The sequence below is a fragment of the Octopus bimaculoides genome, chromosome 3 (assembly GCF_046866305.1).
Source record: "Octopus bimaculoides isolate indiv1 chromosome 3, ASM4686630v1, whole genome shotgun sequence".
Lineage (NCBI taxonomy): Eukaryota > Metazoa > Mollusca > Cephalopoda > Octopoda > Octopodidae > Octopus > Octopus bimaculoides.
In genome coordinates, this window is record NC_142930.1 from 31555721 (window position 1) to 31583511 (window position 27791).

General features: G+C 35.6%; 1 protein-coding gene across 2 annotated transcripts; it reads left to right on the plus strand.

Moving 5' to 3' along the window:
- The first annotated feature begins 983 nt into the window (after nt 1-983).
- Nucleotides 984-27290, plus strand: LOC106872363 (uncharacterized). Of its 2 annotated transcripts, none has more exons than XM_014919330.3 (2): nt 984-2670; nt 19785-27290. In XM_014919330.3, exon 2 carries the CDS (start codon nt 19793-19795, stop codon nt 23948-23950), a length of 4158 nt encoding a protein of 1385 aa, XP_014774816.1. In that variant the 5' UTR covers nt 984-2670; nt 19785-19792; the 3' UTR covers nt 23951-27290. The 2 variants fall into 2 exon arrangements, with proteins under 2 accessions (XP_014774816.1, XP_014774815.1); XM_014919329.3 differs by lacking the exon at nt 984-2670 and adding an exon at nt 2740-5431.
- Nucleotides 27291-27791: the final 501 nt, after the last annotated feature.

The following is a 27791-nucleotide window of genomic DNA, read 5'->3' on the forward strand; positions in this document are numbered from 1 at the left end:
CTATATAATCTGCATGTATTAAGGGTATAGATAAACCATGTAAGATGCTTACAAAAAGAAGCAGCAGAGATATTGACAAAATAGACATAGTGTGACGAGATATAACTTGTGTCTTTCAACTGAATAGGAACAGGTATTTTGCGTTAATTAGACAAGTGCCGCTAATATCTTTAATGCAAAGAATATCAATATATGTTGAGAAAAGCATTGTAGGTAGATATTAAAAAGAGAAGCACAGTATGTAGATGGTATATAGAAAGTAAATATCAAAATAACGATCAGATGTTAACTTAACGTTAACAGAGCACGTAAATCAGGGATGCTGATTAAAAAGGATGCCAGTCATGGTATTTACTAGGGAGCTCGTTACTTTACTTAAAGAAAACAAAACGAACAACTATGGTTGTTTATATGTGTATAACAGCGAGCTGTCTAATGCAAATATCAGTAATGAAAGCAGCCTTCTCATTTATTGAGTCGTGATACTTGATGCTACCGTAATATTTTTGTCGTATATAACCAGGTGGGCCCAGCTTGGTTATTTACGCCATTGGTTCCCAACTTTTTCTCAATGACAACCTCTCTCGGTTTCTCAAAAGTTATTATAGCATTATAAGAAAATAAAAGACCACACATATCATCAATTACTGAATAAATTTTTAAAAAATTTTCGACCATGAATTAACGAAATTTTGCTTCTATTTACAATCCAGAAGTAAATTCAGTGACCCCCCTCTAATGACGTCACAATCCACATTGTTGAGAACCACTGCTGTAGGCATTGATTAGATATGTAGTGGTGGTAGTAGTTATTTAGCCCTAGGTAAACCCTGATCAGACGTTCGATGAAAGACATTCCAACCGTGACCAACCTGTTTATTTTTTTAAATTAAAATTACATTATCTAATGTGTCTTCCCCTTTTTAAGACTGGTATGATCTAAGAGGAATTTGGCTGCTACTTCTAGCAGACCGAACAACAACATAGTGGCTCGATTTTTTCAAGTATGTAGAGGTCGATCAGTTTGGGTATGGCCTGTAGATATTGACGAAACACAAAACTTCCAGGATTTGTAGATATCTTTTTAATTATCGCTGGATTAAGTGTTACTGTTATTTTTTCTTCGTTTGATTTGACTATTGTCGACGCTTTTTCATGCATAAAAGGCCAATTTCACTTTACAGGACAAAACAGATGTGGGTGGTCGCTTGACCTGCTAAAATAGCAACCAAATATCACTAGAATAACCATCAAAATCCCTCGAGTATAGCAACCAAACCTCTCGTTATTAAGAAGTAAAAATACGTTGAATAATGGGGTCCGAGATATACTCTCAGACAAAAAGATGGGCTTGCCATGGTTGGAACGCCTTAGATCATAGGTCGTCTCAATCTAGGCTGACCTGTGACTAAACAACGAGCATCTTCAATTTTAAACAAATATTATTAGAAGGATAATTTTATTCGCTGAAAAAAATGACGTATAAATATTGGCGAGATCAAGTAGACAGAAGTCCATTTTAGTTCCCGCAAACAAGTAATTCGAGGAATAAAATGCTTTCTGCGAAACTAACTGTTCCAGAAAGTGTATTGTAAATATAATTAATAATAATTAAAAAACAAAAACACGAAACAAAAACCATCTATGTTTCTGATTAACTATCTATTGAGGTCTTATAATTCTAGTAGCTGTAAGTATACGCATGTTCACAAACATTACGTAAATATCCGAATCTCTTGTGGAGCGAAGAACCTATTTGAAGTGAGGTTTTTCTTTGACATTTCTTCCCACCCATCTTTCATAGGATCTATTCCACAAAGCTAGCCAAAAGATACTTATGATGCTTATCTAAGGTGTCCCTCAAGTTGCTCAAGAAGGACCTCTTATATGAAGTATTTTAAAATCAAACTAGCTTATAAGTTGTATTATATAGCAAAATACCATCGAACTTAGATATTGTTGACGGCAGGAGGTTGGAAATATAGTTAGATTACAGATACAGTCCACAATGCGTGGTGGGACTGTACCAAAAATCAGATAATACACACAACAACGGACAAAGCATTTTTATGTGGTAGTGGAGGGAAGAAACTACTATGAATAATCGAGTATTGATATCTAAAGAGAAGGCAATAACAAAAAACGGAAAATAATTCGGGAATGCCAAATGCATTGCCCATTTATTATCAGAGGGGTACCGGCAAGGACAGGTGCCCGGATGGTGTCTTCCCAGCATTCAGTTACTGACGCAAGTAACAAGGAGGATCGAGCAGCCACCAGTCAGCCAAATCTAGGTTCTGTTGATTAAAAAATACGACTCCGTGTCCGCTTGTAGATACTCTGCGGGCGTGTGTCTGGTCAGACTCTGACCCGGAACAAAGCGCCACTTCTGAAAATTACCTTTGTGTCATCGGATGTGTATGTCGCCTCTTCGTTATCCGAGATAGCTATCCTCTCGGCACGCTTAGAACTCGCCAAGTGAGTGGCATTATTTAAGCAGAGGAGGTAGCAAAGAAGAAAGAAAGAACCAAGAACTCAAGCAGCGTCGAAGTGACGCTTATCAAAGGCGGAAGCGAGAGGAAAGAATAGAGTTAAAAAGTTGTATCTATTTGTAAAGAGATACTGCGATTAATGTTCCATGAATCACAGAAATACGCGGGTGTGCAACATGTAAGTATTGACTTATATCAGCTCTCTACCAAAATTTTAAAAGAGATTCAAAGTAGGTGCCACTGATGTGTCCGTAAGTAAATCCAGCTGTCCAGGTCGAACGAGAGAAAAGTCGGCGTCATCACCTTTACCTTGAAACTATCTCTGTCTTGTCACTTTTCTTTCCGGTTAATGGTGTCAAGCATGCATAGCGGGCATTCAGTAATGTGGAAGCATGTCTCCTATCAAACTGATTGATCATTGATCAGTACAGGAGTTAAGCTCTGTTACTTTTGGTAAAAATCTCCTATTTGATCAGATCACCTGTTCCCCGTATTAATCGCAAAGTATGTTTGAAATTTCAGTGAAGCCTAACATGTCAACTTCTCAGACCTTCCGTTAGGTGTCTATTTAATTCTACAATACTTTGTAAAATATCTGTAGGTTTCCGTAAATACCTTTGACAGCTGCTACTTGATTGTTCTTCCATAGGATGCCCTGATCTCAGGTTGGGAAAGCGTACTGGGAGAAATGTGTTCATATTTTGTTCATAAAACTTGAAATGACAAAAATCATAATCATCACCATTTAGAATTATAAACATATCTGTATTGTATAAATTACTGGCTTTTATTTTAACCAGAAACTAATTTTACACGTATACTTTTTGATTCCTCTCCCAGTGAACTTCATCTTAACTTTCAGTTGTTATTCTTATTTCGAACAAGATCGTTTATTTTTCACTTCGAAATCTCCAAACAACCATTTGTTAGATTTTTGATAAGTATTCTAATTAAACAGTGGTGATTTTCTTTTAATTGCTCGATCTAAATTAGGTGAACGTACTCTCACACCCGCTACCCGACTTAATGGCTCTGGTGTACTCGTCAATGTGTCCACCTCGCTCACACAGGCTGCTATGCCAATTCCTTCATTTTCAGTAGCGCCTCGTCATTCCTTTGCCACTATATAGACGGTTACATTCCTATCGGAAGCTCTATTTCTTTCTAAACTCCTGCATCTATGCTCTCCAAAACTTATCAAAAGCATGGAAAGAAAGAACAATAAAAACTTCGATTTGATATCACGTGCATTCTTGTACAATTGGATGTATATACAGGCTTGGTCCATCTCAATATCATCAATTTATATTCTTCTTCATCTCGAAATCATTTCTATTTAGCTTTTCTATTGTTTTCCTTAAATCAAACTAAACCAGTAGGGAGTGGTTATGTTGTTTTCCTCTTACATTTTCTCTACCCTTCCAAAACTTCTGTTCGATTCTATCTCTCACTTCTAATTTTTTATTCACGTTTGCTTATTCTCCTCGACTCCCTTTCATCAGTTTTAACCTGATCGACTTTTCTACCCCATCAATACATCTCTCGTCCAGGACGACTGTGTGGGTAACCCATAGCCAACTTCCGTTAGGAATCTCTGCTCTGACAAGGTGTCATTACCTTTCATAGACCCTACTTGAGTGTTAAAAGAATAAATCTGTACTTCCTCTAATTTTTGTTTCATATTCTTCTTTTTCAGATTCTTCTTATTTACTGTAGCTTTATTTTACAATTCACTAACTTTTTAGTTTATGTATGCTGTCAACATTTACTTCTGACTCTCCCACACATACACACACAATATTCATGTCTCTTTCCTTGTTCTTACCGGCCCTTTTCTATCATGTTACGTTTATTTAAACGAGTTTTATTAGTTATTCACATATACAAACCGTAGGCGATGCGAATTTCATTTTTTTAAAATCAAAAAGCAACAATAGCAACTATATCAACATAAAAAAAAAATCGGACATCTCTTTCTATTAATCGTTTATGTCTGTCATAACATTGATGTTTAATAGAAGAAACTAGTGCAAGATAATGGTGTTGCGCGAGGAAAGAAGGAACAGCCCTGAATGAGGCGCGCCCACATACAACTTCATCCGACGTGAGGGAACGAGCGACAACCACTGTCGCTTGATGCTAACGAAAACTGATACAGCCTCTTCTTGGTTGGAGCAAAACCAGAACAATTGTTGGTTTTCTTATTTCTATCGCTCTGCATAGTTTTGCTCGACTGGATAGATGTGAAGTCGCCATGAGTGACAATGCTGGCTCCACAACCATTTAAATGGTCAATGTCAGTCATATCACCGGCTCATTTCCCCCATCAGCTTTCGCCTCTTATCTCATTTCATGTTACTGACCCCGGTTCCACTTCATTCTTTTCATCTTGGATAGAAGCTGTGTATTAATGATGATTGCTGAAATTGTTTCTTAAATTTGTAGAAGATGCGATTAAGAGGAATGTAGTTAATACATAAATCCCTTTTACAAGTGATGTGGTTTTCTAATGAGGAAGAAAGTGAATCTAAACAGAACTGTGACCAAGTTATATTTATATCCTCTTTATTAAACTCTACTGCTCTCTTCGCCGTATAATTTCACTTTTATGGCAAACTGTGCAGATATAAGTTAACTTTACTGGACCTGCGTATTCCTGATATTTACCCCTTTTAAAATTTAAATGCCGATAGCCTTAACTTAGTTTCAGGGTTCTCCATTGCTATGACTGGTTGCCGTACCTTCGACTTCCTACGCAAAGTTGATATTTTAACTCTCCTAGTGGATCCGTTGCGACATTTTACTCCAAACGTTTATCACTCTTCCCCGTCATCATTTTCCATTCACTCTCCTAGGAACCTTTATGATTTTTACTCTACGATTTAGTACCTTACTCAACCACACTGACCGCACACTTTATTCGACTTTTCTTTTAAACCGTAAGTCTCATATTTATTTATTTTTTTATTCATCAGAAACTAATGCCACGCTTGTTTTTTTTCTTTCTCGTTTTCTGATCTTCGATTTCATATCCTTTTGCCTTTTTCTCAGTATTATTAAACAATGACAGACTCGTTCAATTTTATTTTCCACTACAATAAAAAAGAAAATTGAAGTAAAATAGAAAGGATGGGAAGTTTTAATGTACACTATCCATTTGTTGCACTGATTTTAAGAGTTGTGTGTTTACCTACTCTACCTTTCACTTTAAAGGTCGTATTTTTTGTGACTAATAATTATATACTTGAGGTATACCAAACTTAACAATAAGAATCTAAATTCTTTTAGAAAACCTCACATTGTTATTAGTATCCCATATTTGTTGATATTCTGTTGTGAACGGAAAACAGTTTCAGTAAACCTCCAGATTGTAAACTCTTGAGAGAGTACTAAGTAATTTGCGATTTTATTTCCAGTAATCTCCTAAATATTACTCCCCTCCGCTCACCTAACATGGGACTCTTCTAGTTACATATTTCAAGGCCAGTGATTTAGACTCTATTTTAATGTGATTCGTCCAGGAACAAGCACTCTGTTTTTGGGGCAAGTGTACAAAATATATATCCTATCACCAAATGTTTGATGTCTAATAAGACAATGATAAATTTGAGAATTATATTTATATCGAAGAAAGCTAAATAACTTATCAAAATACCATATATATATATATATATATATATATATATATATATATATATATATATAATCTCCAGACTCGAAAATAAAAATTGAAATATTATTTAAAATTTGTATATACTTTGGAAAACGTCTAGCAGAAGAAGACGATACTTATGACTTTTGCAGCTCACTGAAACTAGTGAGATATATTCGGAAAACGTAGGAGAAGCATGACCACAGAAACAATTTCAGGTGGCCAGGTGCCGCAGTATTTCTCTTTATAGAAATATGGTCCTTGCTGCTGCCATACTTACACGGTTTCGCTGTAGAGTTTTCATTGATTTGTCAGTTCAAATTTTATTACTTTTTAAAAACCTTTAGAATGGCTCCTTTGCTACTATGTTCTTTGTCACCCCAGAACACATGCCATACTAACGATATGAATATGGTGTTAACTTTATCCTTTCTTGTCTATCCTTTATGAATTGCCTTCTTCAGAACATTTAATCGGCAAGAACTAGTTAGCTGAAATGTAGAACTACGAACTGAGACGAGTTACTACCTTCTCTGTTATAGTTTTTTAAACTCGTGTCAGTAGGGTTCCAAATTTTTAATAACTCCCCACTTATCTCTTTTTTTGAGAAGGCTTTTTGGAATAACGAGACAAAAAGTCAACTACTTTAGTGATCCAGTGTTGCAAGCATTCATATATAAATTATCTGTTATTTTGTTTAGAGTTTAACTTCTGCTATCTGATCTGCATTCTAGGTAAAGCAATCCCATCTTTATTGTAGAAAATGATACCCTGAACGTCAGGACCTAGGCATGGTTTAGTGGTATGGAATTTGTTGAGAAGATTTAGGTTTTTTTAGTGGAAGGATGTGTGTTTTGTAGTGCAGTTATACAGTGCTTGCACTAATGATGTTTATGTATAGTTGGTGGTATGGGATGGTAGGGTTATGGATTTCGAATGGAATGGCAGAGTGATATCTTGATAACTGGCTTATAAATACTGATCCTTTCTCTGGAATTAGGCCATTTTCCAACTTTCACCCATTTTCTATTTTTAGAGAAAGGAACATTATGAGTGATCCCTCATGACTTTGTGCAACATGGCCAGTTTTGAGAGAGAGAGAGAGAAATTGACTCCAGTGTTTGATAAGTATTTTATCAACTCTGTTAGGATGAGAGATAAAGTTGGCTTAGGTGGGATTTGAACTCAGAGTGTAGAGAACTAGAACAAATATTGCAAAGCATTCTATCTGATGCTGTAGTACAGTGTTTCTCAACCTTTTTGGTGCCACACCTCACTTCAATATTTGTAAAAAAAACAAAACAAAAACATGTACCCCACATTATATATATGTAAGGTGGTTGGCATTGAAAAGGGTATCCAGCAGTAAAAGCATGCCAAAACAGACAATCTTCTGGCTTGCTAAGGCCTGTCAAACTGGCCAATTCTATGCCAGCATGGAAAATGGATGTTAAATGATGATGATGTACACACATATTCCATAGAAGTTTTTATTAAAATTTTATTGCAAGTTTTATTCACTTGTAACTTATGCCGCATATGAAGTAACCAATGTTTCCACAACTCCACCTGCAAGGTATGTGCCTCATCATGAGAAACACTGCTCTAATGACTCTGGCAATTCACTCCTTTAGTCACGTAAATGGAAACTGGTCTGATGGATATGATATTGTGTTTGAGTTCAAATCCTCTGTAACTATTTCAATGTATATTTGAATAACCCAATTCTGTTTCAGTACATCTAGATATCAGATCTTCTGAGAATGTTACCTGTGATAGACTAAGCATCCTGTCTAAGTAAGGATTTGGCTTTTGTTTAGTCAATAGCATAACATTAGAATTGAGCAACTGCTTTTAGAAGCCTCACTGAGGCCAAGAGAAGAAAGTGGATAGTTTTGAAGTTAGTTGTGTATTAAAGTTCCTCCAAACTAACCATTAACAATAAGTCCAGTCAACCATATAACATCTACATTCCTAATGATATCATGACCCTGACTTCCATTCCATAGGCTCAAATGTGCTTTAAAAGTTCAATTATGTTACCAAATATCATATAAAGTAATGATAATAGAATCTGTGTCTCAAGATTTTATTCATCAAATGTTATTATAACTCAATGTCCAGTTTAAGTAAGGGAAAATATTAGCTTGCCCATCACATAATACATTTCTCAGGCTGTGTGGTAAGAAGTTTGCTTTCCAGCCACATTGTTTTGGGTTCAATCTCTCTATGTGGCACCTTGGGCAAGTGTCTTCTGCTATAACCCTGGGCCAACCAAAGCTTAGTGAGTGGATTTGGTTGATGAAAACTGAAAGGAAGCCTGTCATATATATTATTATTGTTTAACATCCATGTTCCATGCTGGCGTGGGTTGGACAGTTTGATAAAGATCCAGTGAGTCAAGGACATCATACTCCAGTGTCTCTTTGGCATAGTTTCTATAGTTAGATGCTGTTCATAATGCCAACCACTTTACAATAGGTACTGGTGCTTTTTTGTTCTACCAGCACTGTTGAGATTACCATGTAGTTTGCAAGTCAACAAACCCAGAGAGGGAGGATGTTGCCTCTGTGTGCTAGAGGGGGTTAAGGAATGAGGGAAGAGGTTGGTGCAGAGCAGTTTGTGTTGTAGAGGTGCTACATGGCTACTCACATTTAGGAGACAAAATGAGAATGAATTAGCGGTATCTCCAAAGAGATAGATAGTGGTGATGAGGTGTTCAGGTAGCAGGAGCACAAATGGGTGGGGAGAAAACAGGAAAGAGATGGGGAAGTGAGAGAAGGAGGTAGGCAACATATGATAGGACTGAGGGGAGGGAGTGCATAAGTTGGGTGGGGTGCTACAGATATACTAGCAATATGGTAGTAATGATGCTGTTGACAGGAAGAAGAGAGAGAGAGATGATGTGTTAGGGTAGGCAGTAGGAATGGAGTACAGAGATAAAACATGCCTAATGCATAGAGATAATTTGGTAGTCTGGGCTGGTGGATGACCACTCTAACATGTGAATGTGGAGAACAATATTAATAGATAAAAAATGGCTAACAGTGTGTGTCTTTTTCTGTCTGTCCACCACCACCACTTGACAACCAGTGCTGGTGTGTTTACATCCCTGTAATTTAGTGGTTTGACAAAAGTGTTTGCTTGGATAAGAACCAGGCTTAAAGAATAAGTGCTGGGGTCAATTCGTTCATCTAAAATTCTTCAAGGTGGTGTCCCAGCATGGCCTTAGTCTAATGACTGAAAAAAGTAAAAGATAAAAGATTTTATTTAAAGAGTTCATCTGGCTTCATATGTTATATTACTAACGGAAAACAAAATCAAGACATTCACACTCCTTTATGAAAAGCAACAGACTAAGATTGTAAAATTAGCAATAGTAAATAGTAATATAACACCAGTCTGAAATTAGATTGTATGTTTATATATCAATCACAAATATATCAGACCCAACTGAGGGACCAGCAATCAGAGTTGACTAGTATAATAGATAAGGCAATTAAGGATATGAAGACAGAGAAAACCCTTGGACCATCAGGAGTCACCACTGAGATGCTTAAAATATCTTGTAGAGTAGGATATGGCCTTGTTAATCAGGTTATCCAGGAAGGTGTCACTGCCAATGATTGGTGTTGTAGTATTATAGTTACCTGCTACAAGAGTAAAGGGAATGCCTTAGATAGAAACAGCTACAGAGATATCAAACTGCTGGACCAAGCCATGAAAGTTACACGGCAAATTATAGCCAATTGGTTTGGAATAGATTTAAACTAGATGAGATGTAATTTGGTTTTGTGCTTGAGAAGAGTGCTACAGATGTCATCTTCCTAGTGAGACAGCTGCAGAATAAATATCCGACCCAAAGTAAACCATTGTGCCTGGCTTTTGTCAACCTGGAGAAAGTTTTTGACAGAGTCTGTTATCTGGTGCACTCTAAGGATAGTAGATGATGAGTGGCTTGTTAGAGCTGTGCAAGCCAATTACGGCAGTGCTGTCAGTAGGGTGAGAGTGCAGTGACAAATTTTGCATCCAAGTAGGGGTTCACCAGGGCTCAGTTCTCAGCCCCCTCTTACTCATAGTCCTCTTGGCATAACAGGAATTTAAAACTGGCTGCTCATGGGAACTACTATATGCTGATGATTGATGACCTCACTCTTTCAGCAGAATTGGAGTAGAAATTCCAGGAATTCCTGGAATCAAAGGGCTTTAAAATTAATCTAGCAAAAATCAAGGTTGTTAGTAAGAAAGTGGATGAGACTCTCGTCCCATCAGATAAATGGTCCAGCTCAATATGTAAACTATGGACACATAAGAGGCGCAGTTGAATCACATGTAGGTTAACAGAGAAAGTTGTTTTCATATGTGGCAGATGCGCAAGAACAATAAGAACTAAGGACATACAAGAATTAGACTCTCAAATGCGTAGGAGGCTTCCTTGAGATTGTAGTCTAGGCTGACCAAGATACTCTCATGGAATGTAACCAAATTAGCAGTGGTGGCGAATGTTCTAAAAGTATTGTTGCTGGAATAAGAATAGGATGGAAGAAATACAGAAAGGTGTTACTTCTGTTGGCAACAAAAGGCCTCTCTCTCACAGTGGAAGGCAGATTATATGATGTGTATGTATAAACGGCTATAATCCATGGTAGTGAGATGAGTGCTATGAATGCAAATGATATGTATGAGGGCTGGCTGAAAAGTTTATAGGCTGACCAAGATACTTTCATGGAGTGTGACCAAATGAGGTTTATTTTTCAACATAGTCCCCTTGCAGTCCACATACTTCCATCAGTCTTGCAGTTCTTGGATCCCATTGATGAAGAAGCTTTCATCCTGTTGGTCAGAAAAGTTATCAACTGCAGATATGCCATCATCACTGTGATACTAGTTCTCAGCCAATTTTTTTTTCATGTCCAGCAACAGATGATAGTGAGATGGGACCAAATTGAGAGAAAATGGAGGGTGATCAGCCAGTTCAGAACCACAGTCATGCACAGCAACCATTGAAATCAAGGACTTGTGTGTTGGAGTATTGTCCTGATGAAACAGTTTCCCTGGGCATTTGATTTTGCTAGCCTTTCATAACTGCCTCAGCAAGTTGGCATAGTACTCTTCATTGATGATGTGGCCTTTTAAAGAGAGTCAACAAACACAATGTCTTTTGCATCCCAAAAGACTGAGGCAATCACCTTTTCTGCATATGAAACAACTTCGGTCTTCTTTGAAGCAGATAAGGAGGAGTGTTTCCACTGCATGGATTGTCTCTGGCTCAAAGTGTCGAAGCCAACACTCATCATAGGTTAGGAAACATTCAAGGAAGCCAGCTGGATCTGCATAAAACAATGTCAGATTTTCCTGCGATGTGATCAGCTTGGTGCCCTTTGATCAGGTTTCAGAAAATGTGGCATCCACCAAGAAGAAAGCTTTGTTATGCCGAGCTTGTTGTATAGAATATTCTCAACTCATGGGATATGCTAATAGCATTGTCTAGCAGTATGAGTTTCTTAAGAAGACCTACCCACCTCAGTGAAAATGAGTTCTGGAAACACTGTATTCCACCCTCACTTACTCCAATGAATCAAACTACATCTCTTCCTCTTCTCTTCTTCATGCACTATGCTTATTTCTCCCTCCCCACTCCTGCATCTCAATCCTGTCCTGCCAACTGTATCATTGCTATCCTGTTGCCTCTGCTATCACTGTATATCCAGGTTTCACCACTCACTTCATTCCCCTTCTCTCTCCCCTTCTTTGCACTTTTGCAAACTCCCTACTCATGCACCCTGTGCAATCCTCTACCATTCCACTTATATTCACCTTGAGAGTATACCCTGGCACGTTACTATCTCTCTCTCTCTTTCTCCTTCCCTTGGACTGGGGTAACCATGTATCTCTTCTTCGGCAAGACACCTGTTTCTGTTCCTATGTCATACTGTAACCTCTCATCACCTGGCACAAAGCCACCTGTTTCAATACCCCGCTCTCTCTTGAGGGATCTTTGTCTTGCAAGTTATTTTGTGAGTTTGAATGCAATAAACAAGGAAATTGCTGTTTTACTTGTATTTTGTTAAGGGAAAAAGTTATATTGAAATTAGTTTCTTATGACAGAAATGTCTCTATATTTTTGTCATGAACTTGAAAAGAGTTACTGCATAAAATATTGTCATCTAAACATTAAGATAACATTATCTAAACATTAAGATAATTCTGAGATAATTTGGTTTCTGTTGATAATTTGCTACTGCATTTATAAGACCAAATGAAAGTCTTGTATATTGAAATATTCTAAGGATTAAAAAGCAGTGTAAGGACGTTTTTTTAATTACAATGGTAAATGTTAAGAATTATGTTTCACATTGACCTTAATAAAATAAAATGTTTTAGATAACTTGTGAATGATAGGCATCTAGAAGAGTATGCATTAACTAGGTATCAAGATGTTCTTTGTGATTTTTGATTTTTACTATTACATCTCAAGCTTTCCATGGTTACTCAGTTCTGTGATATTTTCTTTGATTAGGTAGTTTATCTCTTGTCTGATGAATTTCCTTTCACTCACACAAAACTTTTGAGTAAAGGTTTTTAGCATTTGGAATCAAATTAGTGATGGGTTTAACAGGTGGAATTTTTAGTCACACAAAATTTGGTAAAACTAGTGGGGCTTCTAGGTCATCAAACTTGAATTCCACAGGAGAATGCTGGGACATGAAACTTTAACAAAATATAATATCCATCCAGGACTGAGTGTAAATAATAGTGACTACAGTTTGTATAACTTTTCTTCATATTCAATCTCAATATTGCATATTCTCATAATTTGGCAACTAGATTGTGGTGATGCCATCACAACATTACCTCTGAACGGCTTAATGATTCTTGTCAATATTAGCTGGAATATAATGAAAGCTTGCATTGAGTAGCTGTTAATCACAATAGAGATGAATGCATAACTATATCAACTAGTTTCCTTCCCTTCATACATCTCTGACAAACACACACATTCCAAACATCTTTGATCTCTTTCTCATCTCCAACCCCAACCTCTACCATACCATAACTGTCTCTCTGAGAAGCAGCTGCTGAAGTAGTTTTCTATTTCATGTCCTCCTGATGTTGCATTTTTTTAAACCAAGAATTTTAAGGCCTGGAGAAATTGATCTGGGAATTCTGTTGACTGTTACTTGAGTTACAAGTTGATGTCTCACGAAACTCATTCACTGGTTGAAAGTAAATATCCTCATAGTTATCACAAACCATTATTGACTCAGACACTCTATTAGATATAAAATTTGTGAGGGTGTATCATCTGTTGAGATCTGGAATATTGGCATGAAAATTTTCAAATGTGCATATCAGGAGTTTGAATTTAAAAGATGCAGACACCGACTGAGAAATTGTGTCAACTCATTTGGAAATTAGAACTATTTATTTAATTCTGTAAATAAACTATCATTAAAAAAAAATACAAATGATGTAACAACCAAAGTAAGGGAGAGAACTCGGCCATTACATAATATATTACCCAATGAAATAATCAGTTTAAGGGAGAGACCTTTCTCCTCGTGTTTCATTATTGAAGGAAAGTAGAATCACAGCACACACACTTCTGTCTCTAGAATGACACTCAGTGTTATCGCTAATCCCAGATTCTCTTACTCAGATGATAAGATTCTTCACTCCTTGGAAGCTTTTATATATAAAGTCATCTTTACACAACTTTAACCTGGATATACTGTATTTCTATGAACAAAGGCATTGAAAATATTCTGCAACAGGAACATGATAACCTGATATTCTTCAGAAGCACAAAAAACGCAATCATTGACATATAACAATCTTCCTACTTTCAGCTCATAACTAATACTGTGAAAGTCTTTAATAAATACTAGTTATTATATTCTTTAACTATCACTCATAGTGATAACACGTTTGTATCACAACCCCAAACTGTATATTGAAGTCTTTCTACTTGTGGTTAAAGACTAAATCAGTTCTAGACAGTTGTTAACCATATGTATATGAGATAAGGACACCCCTCGTTATATTTTGAATGGTGTTGTTGCTATGCATGAACATTCTACATTGATGCATGTGCATAGTGGATAAACACTTACTTGAGAAATAAAGTTTCCTTGTTGAAATTCAGTTTGGTATTATGTACATATCTTGGAATGAGCCATCTGATAATGGTTGGCAATCAAACTATTTGAAATGCATTGTAGATGTAAATATCAATGTCTCATCTCTAAAGTTGATGTCAATAGTTAAAACAAAAATCTTTTTATCAAGTTGCTGTAGATGAAGGAATGGGGCTAACATTCTTTTATTCTTTTAGTGGTTTCAGTCGCCGGACTGTGGCCGTGCTGGAGCACCACCATAATTTTTAAAATTTTGTTGTCGCTTTATGATTGAAAGTTAGTCGATGATTGAGTTTGTAGTTGCAGATCTCCCCTGAGTATATCTTTGAATGGTTGGTATTTAATATAGTGAGCTAAATATTTGATAAAGGTTTAATCAATTAAAATTATACTTGTAATATACAGAAATATCATTGGTGGTAATAATAATTCTAATTAAGAATGGCAAGGGTGACTACTCTGAAATGTAAATTGATAAAAAATTGTGTGTTTCATTATAAAACAGTTCACAGAATTCAGCACAATTGTTTTGAAGCCTGTTTATTATTTTTCAATCTTGTAAAGCTTTTACATTAACAAATAAATTATTATTATTAATATTTAAAGGATTGATGTTACTCCTCCAGAAGTTAAAGAAACAATAAGAAGAGTGCGACTGTTATTGAATGAACAACATTTCGACATCTCGTGTCTTCCACAAGTTCAAAATAAGCATCTTAACATACTTCATTTTGGTACTTATTGTTTCTTTAATTTCTGGAGGAGTAACATCAATCCTTTAAGTATTACCAAAATGAAGTAGATTGAGATGTTTATTTTGAACTTGTGAAAGACACACAATATATCGAAATATTGTTCATTCAATAACAGTTGCACTTTTTTATTGTTTCTTTACTACTACTACTACTACTACTACTACTACTACTACTACTACTACTACTTCCTCCTCCTAGAATGTAGGATGGTACTTTTCTGCAGATCGACAATTCGAGTTTCATTTCCAATTTCTTTCAGTCTTTTATGTAGCATTCTGGGTGTTGTACCAAGTGCACCAATTACTACAGAAATAACTGTTTTTCCTGGTCTTCCACAGATTCCTCTTTGGTTAGATCCTGATATTTCTAAAATTTTTTTTCGATTTCTTTGATATTGATTCTATTATCATTGGGAATTGCAAAATCTATGATCTTACACTGTTTATTTTGTCCTCTATAATCATATCTGGTTTTTTTGTCTCAATTGTATGGTCAGTCTTATGGCAAAGTCCCACAAGAGCTTGTAATTCTCATTTTCTATTACAGCCTCTGGTTCATGTTCATACTGCTTTTCTGTTGTTTTGAAACCACATACTCAACTAACATCCCATTACACTTTTTTGCCTTCACAATCATCTCTGCACTTCTGCTCCTTTTGTGCTGGTATGCTGCACTCACTCAAAATGTGATTGATACTCTTGTCTCCTTTCCTGTAGATTCTAAATTTGCTGAGTTTTGTCAATCTTTCAAACCCAGTATTGCAGTACCAATAGTGTCTTCTGTATTTAGTAATCCTCTACCACCTTCCCTTCTTGTAGATAATCAGTCCATATTTTAGGATGGAGTGCATTGTTAGCAGCTTTCTGGTTCTTCTATCCAAGTTCTGTCTATTTCAGAAAGGGAGCAGAGTATCTCAAGACTGGTATAGCCCATGTATTTATGGCTTTAATGATGTTCTTTCCATTTAATTTTGTTTTGAGCATGTTCCTAATTCTCCTTTTGTACTCTATAGTGACTTTCTCCATCATTTCTCTTTCCATTATCTTGCAGCACTCCTAGGTATTTGTGTCCCTCATTATTTCTCAGTGATCTAATGATGGTGACTTGTGGTAATTTTATGCCATCAGATTTTATCTTCCAGCCTCTTTTCATTAGTACTGCACACTTATCTATCCCAAACTGCATTTCAGTTTCTTTACTGAATTCTCTCATTGTTTGGATCAGAGAATCCAGGTCTGGTTCATTTTTTGTATATATCTTGAGGTCATCCATATAAAGTAGGTGATTTATTCTTATTATGGTTTTGTTAAACTCATAGGCAGGCCTGGATTTTCTCAGTATACTTGTCAGTATACTTGTTAGGTGTACATGAAAGGACATAATACAAATATGCTTCGAGAAAAACTGGGCACAAGATGAATCAGATATAGAATGTAGATAAGAAGACTGCACTGTTAGAGACAAGTAATACACATGGATGAGGACAACTGTATAAACAAAGTGATAGTCATTTAATGTGGATGGAGCTTTTGGAAGAGAGATACCTGGGAAGACATGGGATAAAATTTTGAAAGCTGAACTTAAGACCTTGAAGCTCATGGAGGATGATACTGGACCACAATGATGAAGAGTAATGGAGAGAGCAAGTCTCCTTTGAAAATGCCCCTGTGTATTTTCATGTTTCCTAGTGATTCATTTTCAAATGTCAGTTCTACTCCTCACACTTTCATTGCTTTCTCCGAAAAAGTTGTTTACCTTCTCATTGATTCTGAGAAACTTCAGACATTCCAAGAGCCAGCTGCGTGGGACATTGTTATAGGCCTTCCTGTAATCTGTTCATCCAACAGCGAAATTCTTCCTCCTTAGTTGTACCTCATTTAATATTCTGCTGTCTATATATAACAGATCAGTAGTTCCTCTTGATTTCTTCCTACATAGTTTTTACTCTTCTGGCTGTAGGTTCTCCTCTTCTAGAAAATTATGTATCTCATCTGCTATCATCACCATCGTCATTGTTTTTTGTCTGCCTTCCATGCTGGCATGGGTTGGGCAGTTTGACAGGAGCTGCCCAGGCAGGAGCTTGCACTATGCTTCTGTGTCTGTTTTGGGATTGTTTTTACAGTTGGCCTAGTTAATAGTTTCTAGAGTAATGGTAAGCAGCCAGTAGGTTTATAACTGCTGACTTCCCCTCTCTTTTCTTTGTCCTTTTGTATCAGCACTGTCCTTCCTTTTGTCATATATATTGGTGTTGTATATATGTTGGTGTTCTATGCAGTTAGTAAGAAACGGTTGTATATAGCTGTGTATTGGGAGGTTTTTGAGCCAGAAACCCTGGACACCATCTGGTCTGGGTTTATTATTATTATTATTATTATTATTATGGCAGTGAGCTGGCAGAATTGTTAGCATGCCAGGTGAAATGCTTAACAGTATTTTATGTCTTCACGTTCTGAGTTCAAGTTCCTCCGAGGCCAACTTTGCCTTTCATCCTTTTAGGGTCGATTAAATAGGTACCAGTTACGCACTGGGGTTGATGCACTCGATTTACCTCCTTCCCCCAAATTTCAGACCTTGTACCTATAGTAGAAAGGATAATCCTTATTATTATTCAGGTGACAAGCTGGCAGAATCATTAGCATGCTGAACAAAATGCTTAGTGGCATTTTGTCCGTCTTTGTTTTAAGTTCAAATTCTGCTGAAGTCAGCTTTACCTTTCATCTTTTCAGGGTTAATAGATTAATTACCAGTCAAGCACAGGGGACAATATAACTGACGAGCTTCCTCCTCTAAAATTTCAGGCCTTGTGCCTATAGTAGAAAAGATTATTATTATTGAAGTGGTGAGCTGGCAGAAACATTAGCATGTCAGACAGAATGATTAGTGGCATTTTTTCCAGCTTTACATTTGAAATTCAAATGCTGCTGAAGTCAACTTTGTCTTTCATCCTTTTGCGGTTGATAGAATAAGTACTAGTTGAGCACTGGGATTGATGTAATCAACTAGCCCCTCACCACAAAATTTCAAACCTTATGCATGTAGTAGAATGGATTATTATTAGAGTGGTGGATTGGCAAACTTAGAATGTTTGAAAAATATTTTACAGTAGTTATTCCAGCTCTTTACATTCTGAATTCAAATCTTGCTGATGTTAATTTTATTTTTCGTTCTTTTGGAGTTGTTAAAATAAAGTACCACGCAAGTACTGAGACTAATTTAATCAACTCATCCCCCACCCTCTAATTTAGGCCTTGTGCCTAAATTAAAAACAAATATTATTATTATTGTCAATAGAGCTGTGGGTGACAGAATCATCATTCGGTTTCAATAAAAAAATAACTTGTTAAATACTGAATCAGACTGAATCAAGCAAAGCTCTACCTAAAGAGGCCTTGTGCTTTTCCAAAATAGTAGATTCACAGATATGTTAGATTATTGTGTTGAATGCCATGTATTTGTGTTCTGAGTTAGTTTCTCCAGCGTCTAAACTTTCAGGGATCAATAAGTACCAGAATTAATTAAATCAAGGACAACTTTTTCTTCTATAAAGTAAACAAAGTAGGATCCGAGAGATCTGTGTTGGCAATTTGTGAGTATAAACAGTTAAAAAGTAAATAAATTGGTTTGCCCTGAAGAAAGAGAAGGAAGGAGAAAAGAAAATTTTGAAGAATAAGGGAGGAATGAATGAAGATGGGGAATAAAGGAGGTTGCAAGGTAAAATGTGTTGGGAGGGAGACAAAAGTTAAAATCAGAAGATAATTAACATAAAGGCTGGCAAATTTGGAAAATGAGGAAGAAAATGGGTGTAGGTAAGACTAGAAGATAGACAACAAAAGCAGTGTAAAATTTGATAAGTGTGTGAGTTGAGGTCAGGAGAACAAGAAAAATGATAGGAGTTGCTAAACTCCAAAATGTTATAGAGAGTGAAGTTGATTACGAGAATGAAAAGTATTGATTAATACTTGTGGACAAGGAATTCCTAGAGTAAGGATAAGATGTTTTTCTCTGTGCTTTTGAGTGTATGGTGATGGCTTGGAATCAAGATTAAGGGCTGGTTATGAGTACTATTGCAGGCAAAAGAATAAATGTAGCACAGAGAAGCATCATTTAAATATGCTGGGATGTAGTTGATGGTGAAGTTGCTTTTGACCAAATATTCGACATGAGCTTTTGTTTGATTTGAAAGAAGTGAGAACTGGGAAAGATAGCAGTTTGAAGTTTAAAAGAAAGAAATTGAAAGTCAGAGTTGTGAGGTTCTGTCAATAGAAAGAGCCCCAATCCAATATGTAGGTTTTGCCATCAGATATTGCACACATGTGAAAGTACTAGTTCTTGAACAACGATGATCATATTGTAGTAATAATATTTTAAAGTTCAAGTGCTCTGAAACTTGTGTGCATGTTATACAATACTGTTATCATAGCAACTTTTCTTCTGTGATGTTGGTTGATATTGGCATTATTTTTATTTGTTATTTTTTGCAGCTTTGGCTGCATCAGCTATTACCTACAGTGATTCTGAGAATTTTCTTTTGTCAAACTTGCATTGACTGCGTATGCTATGTGATGCTTTTATCTGAGCTAGGTGACTGCATTAAGTTTCATTATATTTGCTTTGTATGTTTGTGGGCTACAAAAATGGTTTAGCTAGCTCTTCAAACTTAGTAGGCCACTACTTTACTGAATTGGCCTGCTCAAATAAATTTTTTGAAAAATTTGTAATGTTTCCTTTTCTGTTGCTTTCTTTTCAGTGTATGAAATGTTGATTGAAGGTAAAGATAGCGAAATGGAAAGTGAGGACATTGATTTCTCTGCCCTTCCTCCACATATGGTGCCCGGTGTACAGATATTGTCATTGGCAGAACTTATACGCTGTGTCAGCAATGGTACAGAAGAACTCCGTTATTATCTCCTCAAGGAATCAAACACTATCATTGAATGTAAAGTCTGCTTTAATCTCTTCCGCAATGTTGGTTATTTCATTGCGCACAAACGTTTCTACTGCCTTGCCTGCAATCGAGACAAACCAACCAATTCTAGTGCAACCCCACCAACATATGATGAGCAGTCAGTTACAGTTGCACCAGAACTTCCAACAGATGCCACAGATTTCAAAAAGCAATCTGTAGAACTTGTCAGAAACAACCTTCTTAAAAAACCTTCAACTTTGTTGCACTGTTACGGGTCCAAAAGAGAATCTTTCTGGCAGATTTATAACAAGACCAACAAACAGAATGAATCAAATAAAGAAATTTCTAGCTCTTCTTCCATCAGTTTTGAGCCAATTGATAACACCAAAGTTGCTATGAAAGTTGTGTCTTCAGATGCTACTGAAGAAAATGATATCAATTCTGCTGAGGCGAAGAGTGAAGAAGAAATTGCTGAGATCACACAAGATATTGAAGATGAAGATTTGGATGATAAACTTGACAAAGGAACTACTTCTGAGCCGACATCTGAGAGATCTTCTCCTATACCCAATGAAACATCTGACTTTAAAGACTTAGAATCCAATATAAAATATGAGTTGGCAGATTTTAAACACCTGAAGTGTCTGAAATGTCAGCGAATCATGTCTTCTAAAAAGTCTTTGGTGAATCACGTCATTAACTTGCATGGTGACTTGAAGCGCTACTATTCTTGCCCTCTCTGTAAAGAGAAGCTTAAATTCCGTTATTTTTGGGGGGTGATTCGACATTTGTCCACAATTCATTACATGAAAAAGCTACAAATTAATAAGATTCGATCAACTTTACGAAAATCTAGTTGGGTTGAGAAGAATTCTGGAGAAATAGTTAGCGCACCAATCCTCTGCAAGACCAAGCCTGCCAGTGTTCAAACAAACAATAAAAGTAAGAAAGCTAGTGAAGATAAAGTACGTTTGAAGAATGAGGAAATTGCTTTTGCTAATGATCTTTTGCAACAAAAAGTGCTACAAGGAATTTTAAGTAATTCATCTAAGGGTCGGAAGAAGTTCCGCTGTCAGAGCTGTAAAAAGGTGTTTACACAGATAAAGTCCTTGCAGGCTCATTTACGTGACTGCACTGATTGGGAACATGTAACCAAATCCTCAAGTGATTTCAAACAAAATGGGCAGAGTACAAAGAAGTCTCAGGTAGCCAGCAAATCTCACTCAGAGCCAGCTCCTAGTGAAGAGTTGAAAAAAAAAGAAACAGTTTCTTCTAACAAAACAACTATATTACTTCCAAAACGAAATGATTCAGAAAAATCTTCGACTCAAAAGACTAATGATGGAACTAGTGACTTGAAAACCAAAGAAAGTGTAAAGACCAGTGTCCAAACTGATATTCAACCATGTCCATCTGGTTTAATTCCATTACAGTCTGCAAGTATTATTCCTCAGCTCCCTCTTCCCACAAGGTTACCTGCTAACATGTCTAACTGGACAAACCCTCCTCTCGGAAAATTCATCTCTATTGGAAATAATACGTGTACTACTAATAAGGCAAATAGTTCTCTAATTTCTTCTCTTACAATTACACCAAATGCAGTTCCGTTGTCTGACCAATCAAAATCTGTTCCTACAGCAGCTGTTCCATGTATTGTACGTCCCCTTCAAACTAATACTTTATCAACTGTTTCTGTAAATGATTTGCCCATTTTGCTCCCAACAACAGCTCTTTCTGGATCTGCAACTCCTACTGTTTCTTCACAAAGCTCTACAAACATTGTGTGCTCAGTTGCTGCACCAAATACATTGTGTTTGGTAGACAACAAACAATCTCAAAAGCCCAGTCCTGTGATAATGTCTACAGTGAACAAAATAAATCCAGGTGACAATAGCCAAATCATAAGTGATAATGTTGTCCCAAATATATTAGCAGCTGTTGATAAAAAGGGACAAATTTCATTGACCGCAATATTGTTGCCGGCTAACTCTCAACTCCCCGTCACTCAACTTCCAAATGCTAGTGTTGAGAAACAAAACAGTACACTGATCACTAGCCAATCTAATGCCACAGTTTCAAATGAAAACAAGTCTTTGAATCATTTTGTAGAAAACAAAAATTCCAATGTTGTATCTAATGGCCATGTCAGCAGTTATTCTAATGACACTATTACACAAGGTGCAGAAATACAACCTCTGGATGATGTTAAAACTTTGATTATGACTAAAGAGAATATGATTCAAGGACAAAAGGTTAGTGAATCCAAAACACCTGATGTTGAGGGGGATGACTTTGAGAATTCTGCTGCTGCAAAAGACAAAGAAGATAAATTCCCAGTATGTAAGAAAGAGAGAGACTCTGATATCACTAACTCAGTCAGTGATGGTGTTAAACCTTCAACAGTGAGTTCAAGTAATGTTTCTTGTCAATCTAGTTATAAGTGCACTGATGTTAACTCTCAACTCATACATCAAGAAAGCAACAGTAAATGTTCAACCTCACCTGATATTACTACTGTATTAGACACTTCTCAGGATTTGAGCAGTTTTCCTGAAAAACATGGTTCTAAAGCAAATTCTCAGCATTTGTCTAAAAAAACATCAAGTGTGTCTGGACACCAAATTCAAAGAAATGGCTTGAAATATAATTCTGCTGGCATTCGTGATAAAAAGTCTGCTCTTCACTCGCTTATTGATAGTGAATCTCTCAGGTGTATTCAGTGTACTCGGAGCTTTAGTAAAATGTCCCATGTACGTAGACATGCAATCAGACATCTGGGATGGAAGCGATACAAATGTAAATTTTGTTCTTTCTCCAATTATGAAAGATCCGAATGCAAGACTCATATTAAACGACGTCATCTGGGCAAGATTGCTGGTTTAACTGTTAAACTATTGGATTTCTACATTGTTGATTTGAATAATAATGATAATCAAATTACTAGTTGTGATAGCAAATTCTTTGTAAAGAGAAAAGAAGTAGAAACTTTAAAATTGGTATCACCCTCTACCACAAACCTTAAAACTTCTACTGATGATGACTCAGAAGAATATACAAGAGTAGATTCTCCTGAACATGTGACAAGTGTATCAGACTGTAGTGACCATAAGACAAGTGACTTGGACTCCACTGATAATGACACAAGTGTTTCGAATTCTACTGATCATGTTATCAGTGTCTCGGAAGAGACCAGTTCTGCAAATATCAAGACAGGTGAGAAGCAAGACAGTGAAAAGATTCTCGCTTTGATTGACACTAAATCATTAAAGTGTCTGGAATGTAGCCGAGAATTCCAAAAGCGTTCACACCTACGCCGGCACATTGTACGCCATCTAGGATTGAAGCGGTACAAGTGTAAGCAGTGCAAATTTACAAGTTATGATCGTTCGGAATGCAGATCGCACATAGAGCGTTGTCATTTGGGTAAAGTACAAGGCATCACTGTTAACTCAATCAATTGTTCTATTGTAATGCTCAGTCAATCTGAAGAAAATTATCAAGAAAGTCAGATGGAAAAATCCAATGCCAAGGAAACTGGAATAGAGCAAGAAATAGAAACAAGTGAAGATATTGATTCCAATTCTTGTAGTAATTTTATGAGTAATACTACTACTGCAACCACTACCACTTCTACCTTTACTATGTCATCAACATCTTTTAATTCTCTATTCTCAACCAGTGAAAGTTCCAAAACAAAAGTAAATAAGAAACCATTGAATATTGCTGCTGGACACAAAGGCAAGTCACCTTCCAAACAAGCCAGTGGTAAGGTTACTGGCAGTGAGAAGAGGAAAAAATCTCTTGGACAAGTCACATCCAGTAAACGTCAAATTTCTCCGAAGAAGGCTAAAAAAGTCTCCTCAACTCAGTCTTCAGCAACTACTGCAAAAAAATTACTTGCTGATGATTTGTCAGTGTTAAACACAAGGAAAGGCTACTATGTCAAACCTAACTTTCTGCAGCTTGCTAGAAGTGCAAAAAAAATTCCTAAAAGTAAAAACAATTAAGCATCTAAAGAAATATTTTGGCAGCTTTTAGTTAACAAGAAAATACTTTAACCCTGGCTATTTTTAATTACTTTTATTATCACCAGCGTTGGTGGGAATGGCAAATATAATAGAGTACCAGGATATTATTAAATACTTTGCAGTATTTAATTAACATCCACTCTGTCCTGAGTTCAGATCTTTTGAGGACTTTCCTTTTCATCACTCCATAATTGATAAAATAAGTACAAGCATGTATTAAGACGGTTTCTATGGACAATGCCTTTCCTTATGAAGATACAGCTTTCTGCTAATGTCACAACCCATTATTATTATTATCATGGTCATTGAAGATTTGATCTTTGGAAACACCTGTGCCATCCTACCGAATGGCAGTAATATCTGTTGATTCCTTCGAAGCCTTTAAGTGCAGTTTAACCTTCTTGGTTAAAAATAGCTTATAGCCTTCTGGCTTACGACGTATTAAAACAAATATTTCTGCTTGTATATAAAGAGGACATTACAAATGACAAGTATCAAGTATCTCAACCAATTATATTTCTTGTATAATTGTTAAAGGCCATTTCAACTGTTTTGTTGAGTATAGTAAATGCAAGGAGTTCTTTCTATGAAAATCAGTAACTGGCTGAAACCCACTTAGTTTGAACCCTCATTCAGACATTTTGACCACCTACTTGATTTTATGTAAAGACTTTTTATTGTAAAACAATGAGAAAAATATCTTTTTCTATGTAAAATGACATCGACTTCACCATGTTGACTTGTAATCTGGTTTTATTTAATAACTTTATTTTGACATCAACCACATTGCTATTGTCAAATTTGACTTGGTCTAATGACAATATGGACAACATCTTTGGATTATTGTTTGAAATTGTATTTAACTAAGATATTTTTTTTCAGATGCATGTTTGTATATAAATATATGTAAAAGGGATGGCAGTGAATGTGCATGTATGTGTGTATCTAAATGTGTGAATGTATAAATATATAAGTGTGTGTGTGTAAATTTACAAAATTGTCTTTATCCATTTTACTCTACTGGATGAAAGAAAAACTAACCACTGTTGTCCAGGGCATTACAGTAGTTATAAAAACAACTCCTCCTCCTTCTCTCTTTCTCTTGAAACTCACTGATACTCTTTCTTTAAGTTCTAAAAATTGCAATGTCCCCTTCCTGATTTGGATATCAGCAATAATTTGTACTCTGTAACAAGGGGACAGATATTTAATGTTGGAAGGTTTTTTTTTTAATTTAAAAAAAAATCTGAGATAGTTGGGCTATGTCCATAGCCTTTTCCAGACATTGAAGCCTAAGAAATTAATGTGACTAATGCTATGCTCTATATTAGTTTAAAAAAAATTATGTCAAGTTAAATTGTCTCTTTTATAGAATGTATCATACTTCTAATTAATGAAATATATTTAAAGATCTAAAAAATAGAAAAAAAGAGAGAAGTTTTGTCACTGTATACTTTACACATAATCCAGAACTAAACATCTCACTGACATCCCCCACCCCACCCCGGTGCTATGTGGCCAGAACCCACATACAACTTTGTTTTTTCCTTTATGTATTGTCTATGGAACTAAAAAAAATGTTTCCATTTATTTTTCAATATAAACTGAACTAATCTGAATAATAGAAATACCATAATTTTTTTTTCTTGCTCTTATTTCTTATAGGTTTATGTATTGTATATAAAAACTTGGTGATTTCAGGTTTTTCTTTTAAAAGAAAACAATTTACTGTTTGTGTAGATAAAGAAATTACTTTTTAAATAGATTTTAACTTTTAAGGTAAAAAATATAAATTTTCTTAGTCTCCTGAGGTTTCTAAGTCAGCCACTTAGCTTTACTTTCATTGTTGTTGTTATTGTTGTTGTTCAACCTGAGGTCAGCCTTGATCCCGCTGACCTATGATCTAAGGCATTCTAGCCTTGACCATCCTGCCTTTTTATTCATAGTATATTTAGAATTTCATTATCCAATGTATCCTTTCTTTTTCAAGACAGAGGGAGATTTGGTTGCTATTTTTTAGCAGACTAAGTGACCACATAGCAACTTCCTCATTGACTCAAGTTTCATGGTATTAAACTGTTGAAAGATAAGTTTCCTAGATAGGATGCTAGACTATATTCTCACACAGCATGCTTGAAACTGCTGCAATGTGTCCTTGAGTCAGCTAGGTGAATAAAGGCAAATGCACTTATGACTTGCTTAGAACAACGAAACACCCAAATGGATTTCAGCTCGTGTCCTTGAATTAGTAGGGACATTACATTAAACCTTCAATAATTTTGTCTTTCATGAAGTTTTATTTTCCTTTATATTCATTAGTGTAATTATGAGAGTCTGTGCCCCTCATAATTACACTTTTGCCTTCTTTTAAATGTTCTTTAGACTGGTAGAGATAAGTGGGTGAGGCTAGTTTTTATTGTTTCATTCTTTCTTGTGGAAGAAGATTTGAATATAAAGATTATCAAAGGACTGTTGATTTGCAAAAAGAGTATTGGATTTTTTTTAATGCTTCATAGTGTATATAGTTTCATCTCTTAATAGTGTAACTACCAGTAATATCATGGACACTAATTTAATTAACTATATGCTAATTTCCTACAAATTTAGACCTTGTGACAATGTAGATTAGTTTTATTATAAACCCTGAAATTATAGGCAATTCCCTGCTAATTCAACAGTATTAAATTGCTGTTCTCCCTGTTTTAAACTTAACTGCTTCTAGATTAATGGAATAGAGAGTTCTAGGTTTCCACATTGCCAACAATAAGATAGACACATTAAAACTCTTTACACCTAATTCTTGACATCCATCCAGTCATTCCAATGTTATACCCTGATGGTAAGAGGCATTATTCCAACTCTACAAATGAATGGCTTCCTTTCAATAACTTCAAATTTTCTTCAAATAAGAAAATGTTAAAATTGTTGTCTCTCTTTTGTTTTTAATAATCATTTTATTATTACACATTTCTTCTTAATTTTCAGTTCTAAAATAAACAAAAAACTGGCTATTTCAGAGAATATTTAGTAAAGTACAATAATATTTAATTTAAATAGCTATATTTTGAATGATGATATTATTTTTTCTTTGTAAATCTAATGTATCTATGTGTGTAATCCAAATTATGATATAATTGCCAACTTAAAAAAACAAAAATTACCTATAGAAGGTTGCACTATTTACCTTCATCAAATAAAACAATACATAAAAGTTTACAAAGAAAACTAATTTATGATTCAGTTATTCTAAAAGTAGTGTTGCTTTAAATGAAAATTTAAAATAAAAATGAAGTGAAAATTTAACTGATATCTTAAGAAATCTAATTGATATTTTCTATTATTTATGCATGTGCGAGTGATTGAAACATTTTTTAATGCCATATACAGGTGGTTTTTAGTAAAATAACAGATGCATGCATGCACACATTTTTTTAATTGAAAGCGATGAGTTTATTGTGGAACTTGTGATCTTCAGGTTTTTGCCTGAAGATAACAGTGGTACAAAACTTAGGTAAAGGGTGCATTCCAGAAGTTTTGAGACCTGTTTTTAGGAAAAGTAGTTATAACTATCCTAGCTTATTGTAATTTTAGTATATCATTACTATACATCCAGTGAGCTAATCTTCCAACTTTTTTTATCCTTGGTTGAGGGAGATGGCTGTAACAGCACATTGAACACACCTACTAAATACTGCTTATCACAGGTGACTAATTTGCAGAATGCAGCCAGCACATGACAATTTTGAAGCTCGTTATGTAATAAATTTTTGTTTTAGACTGGGCAAAAACACTACACAAACTTACAAAATACTCCAGGCAG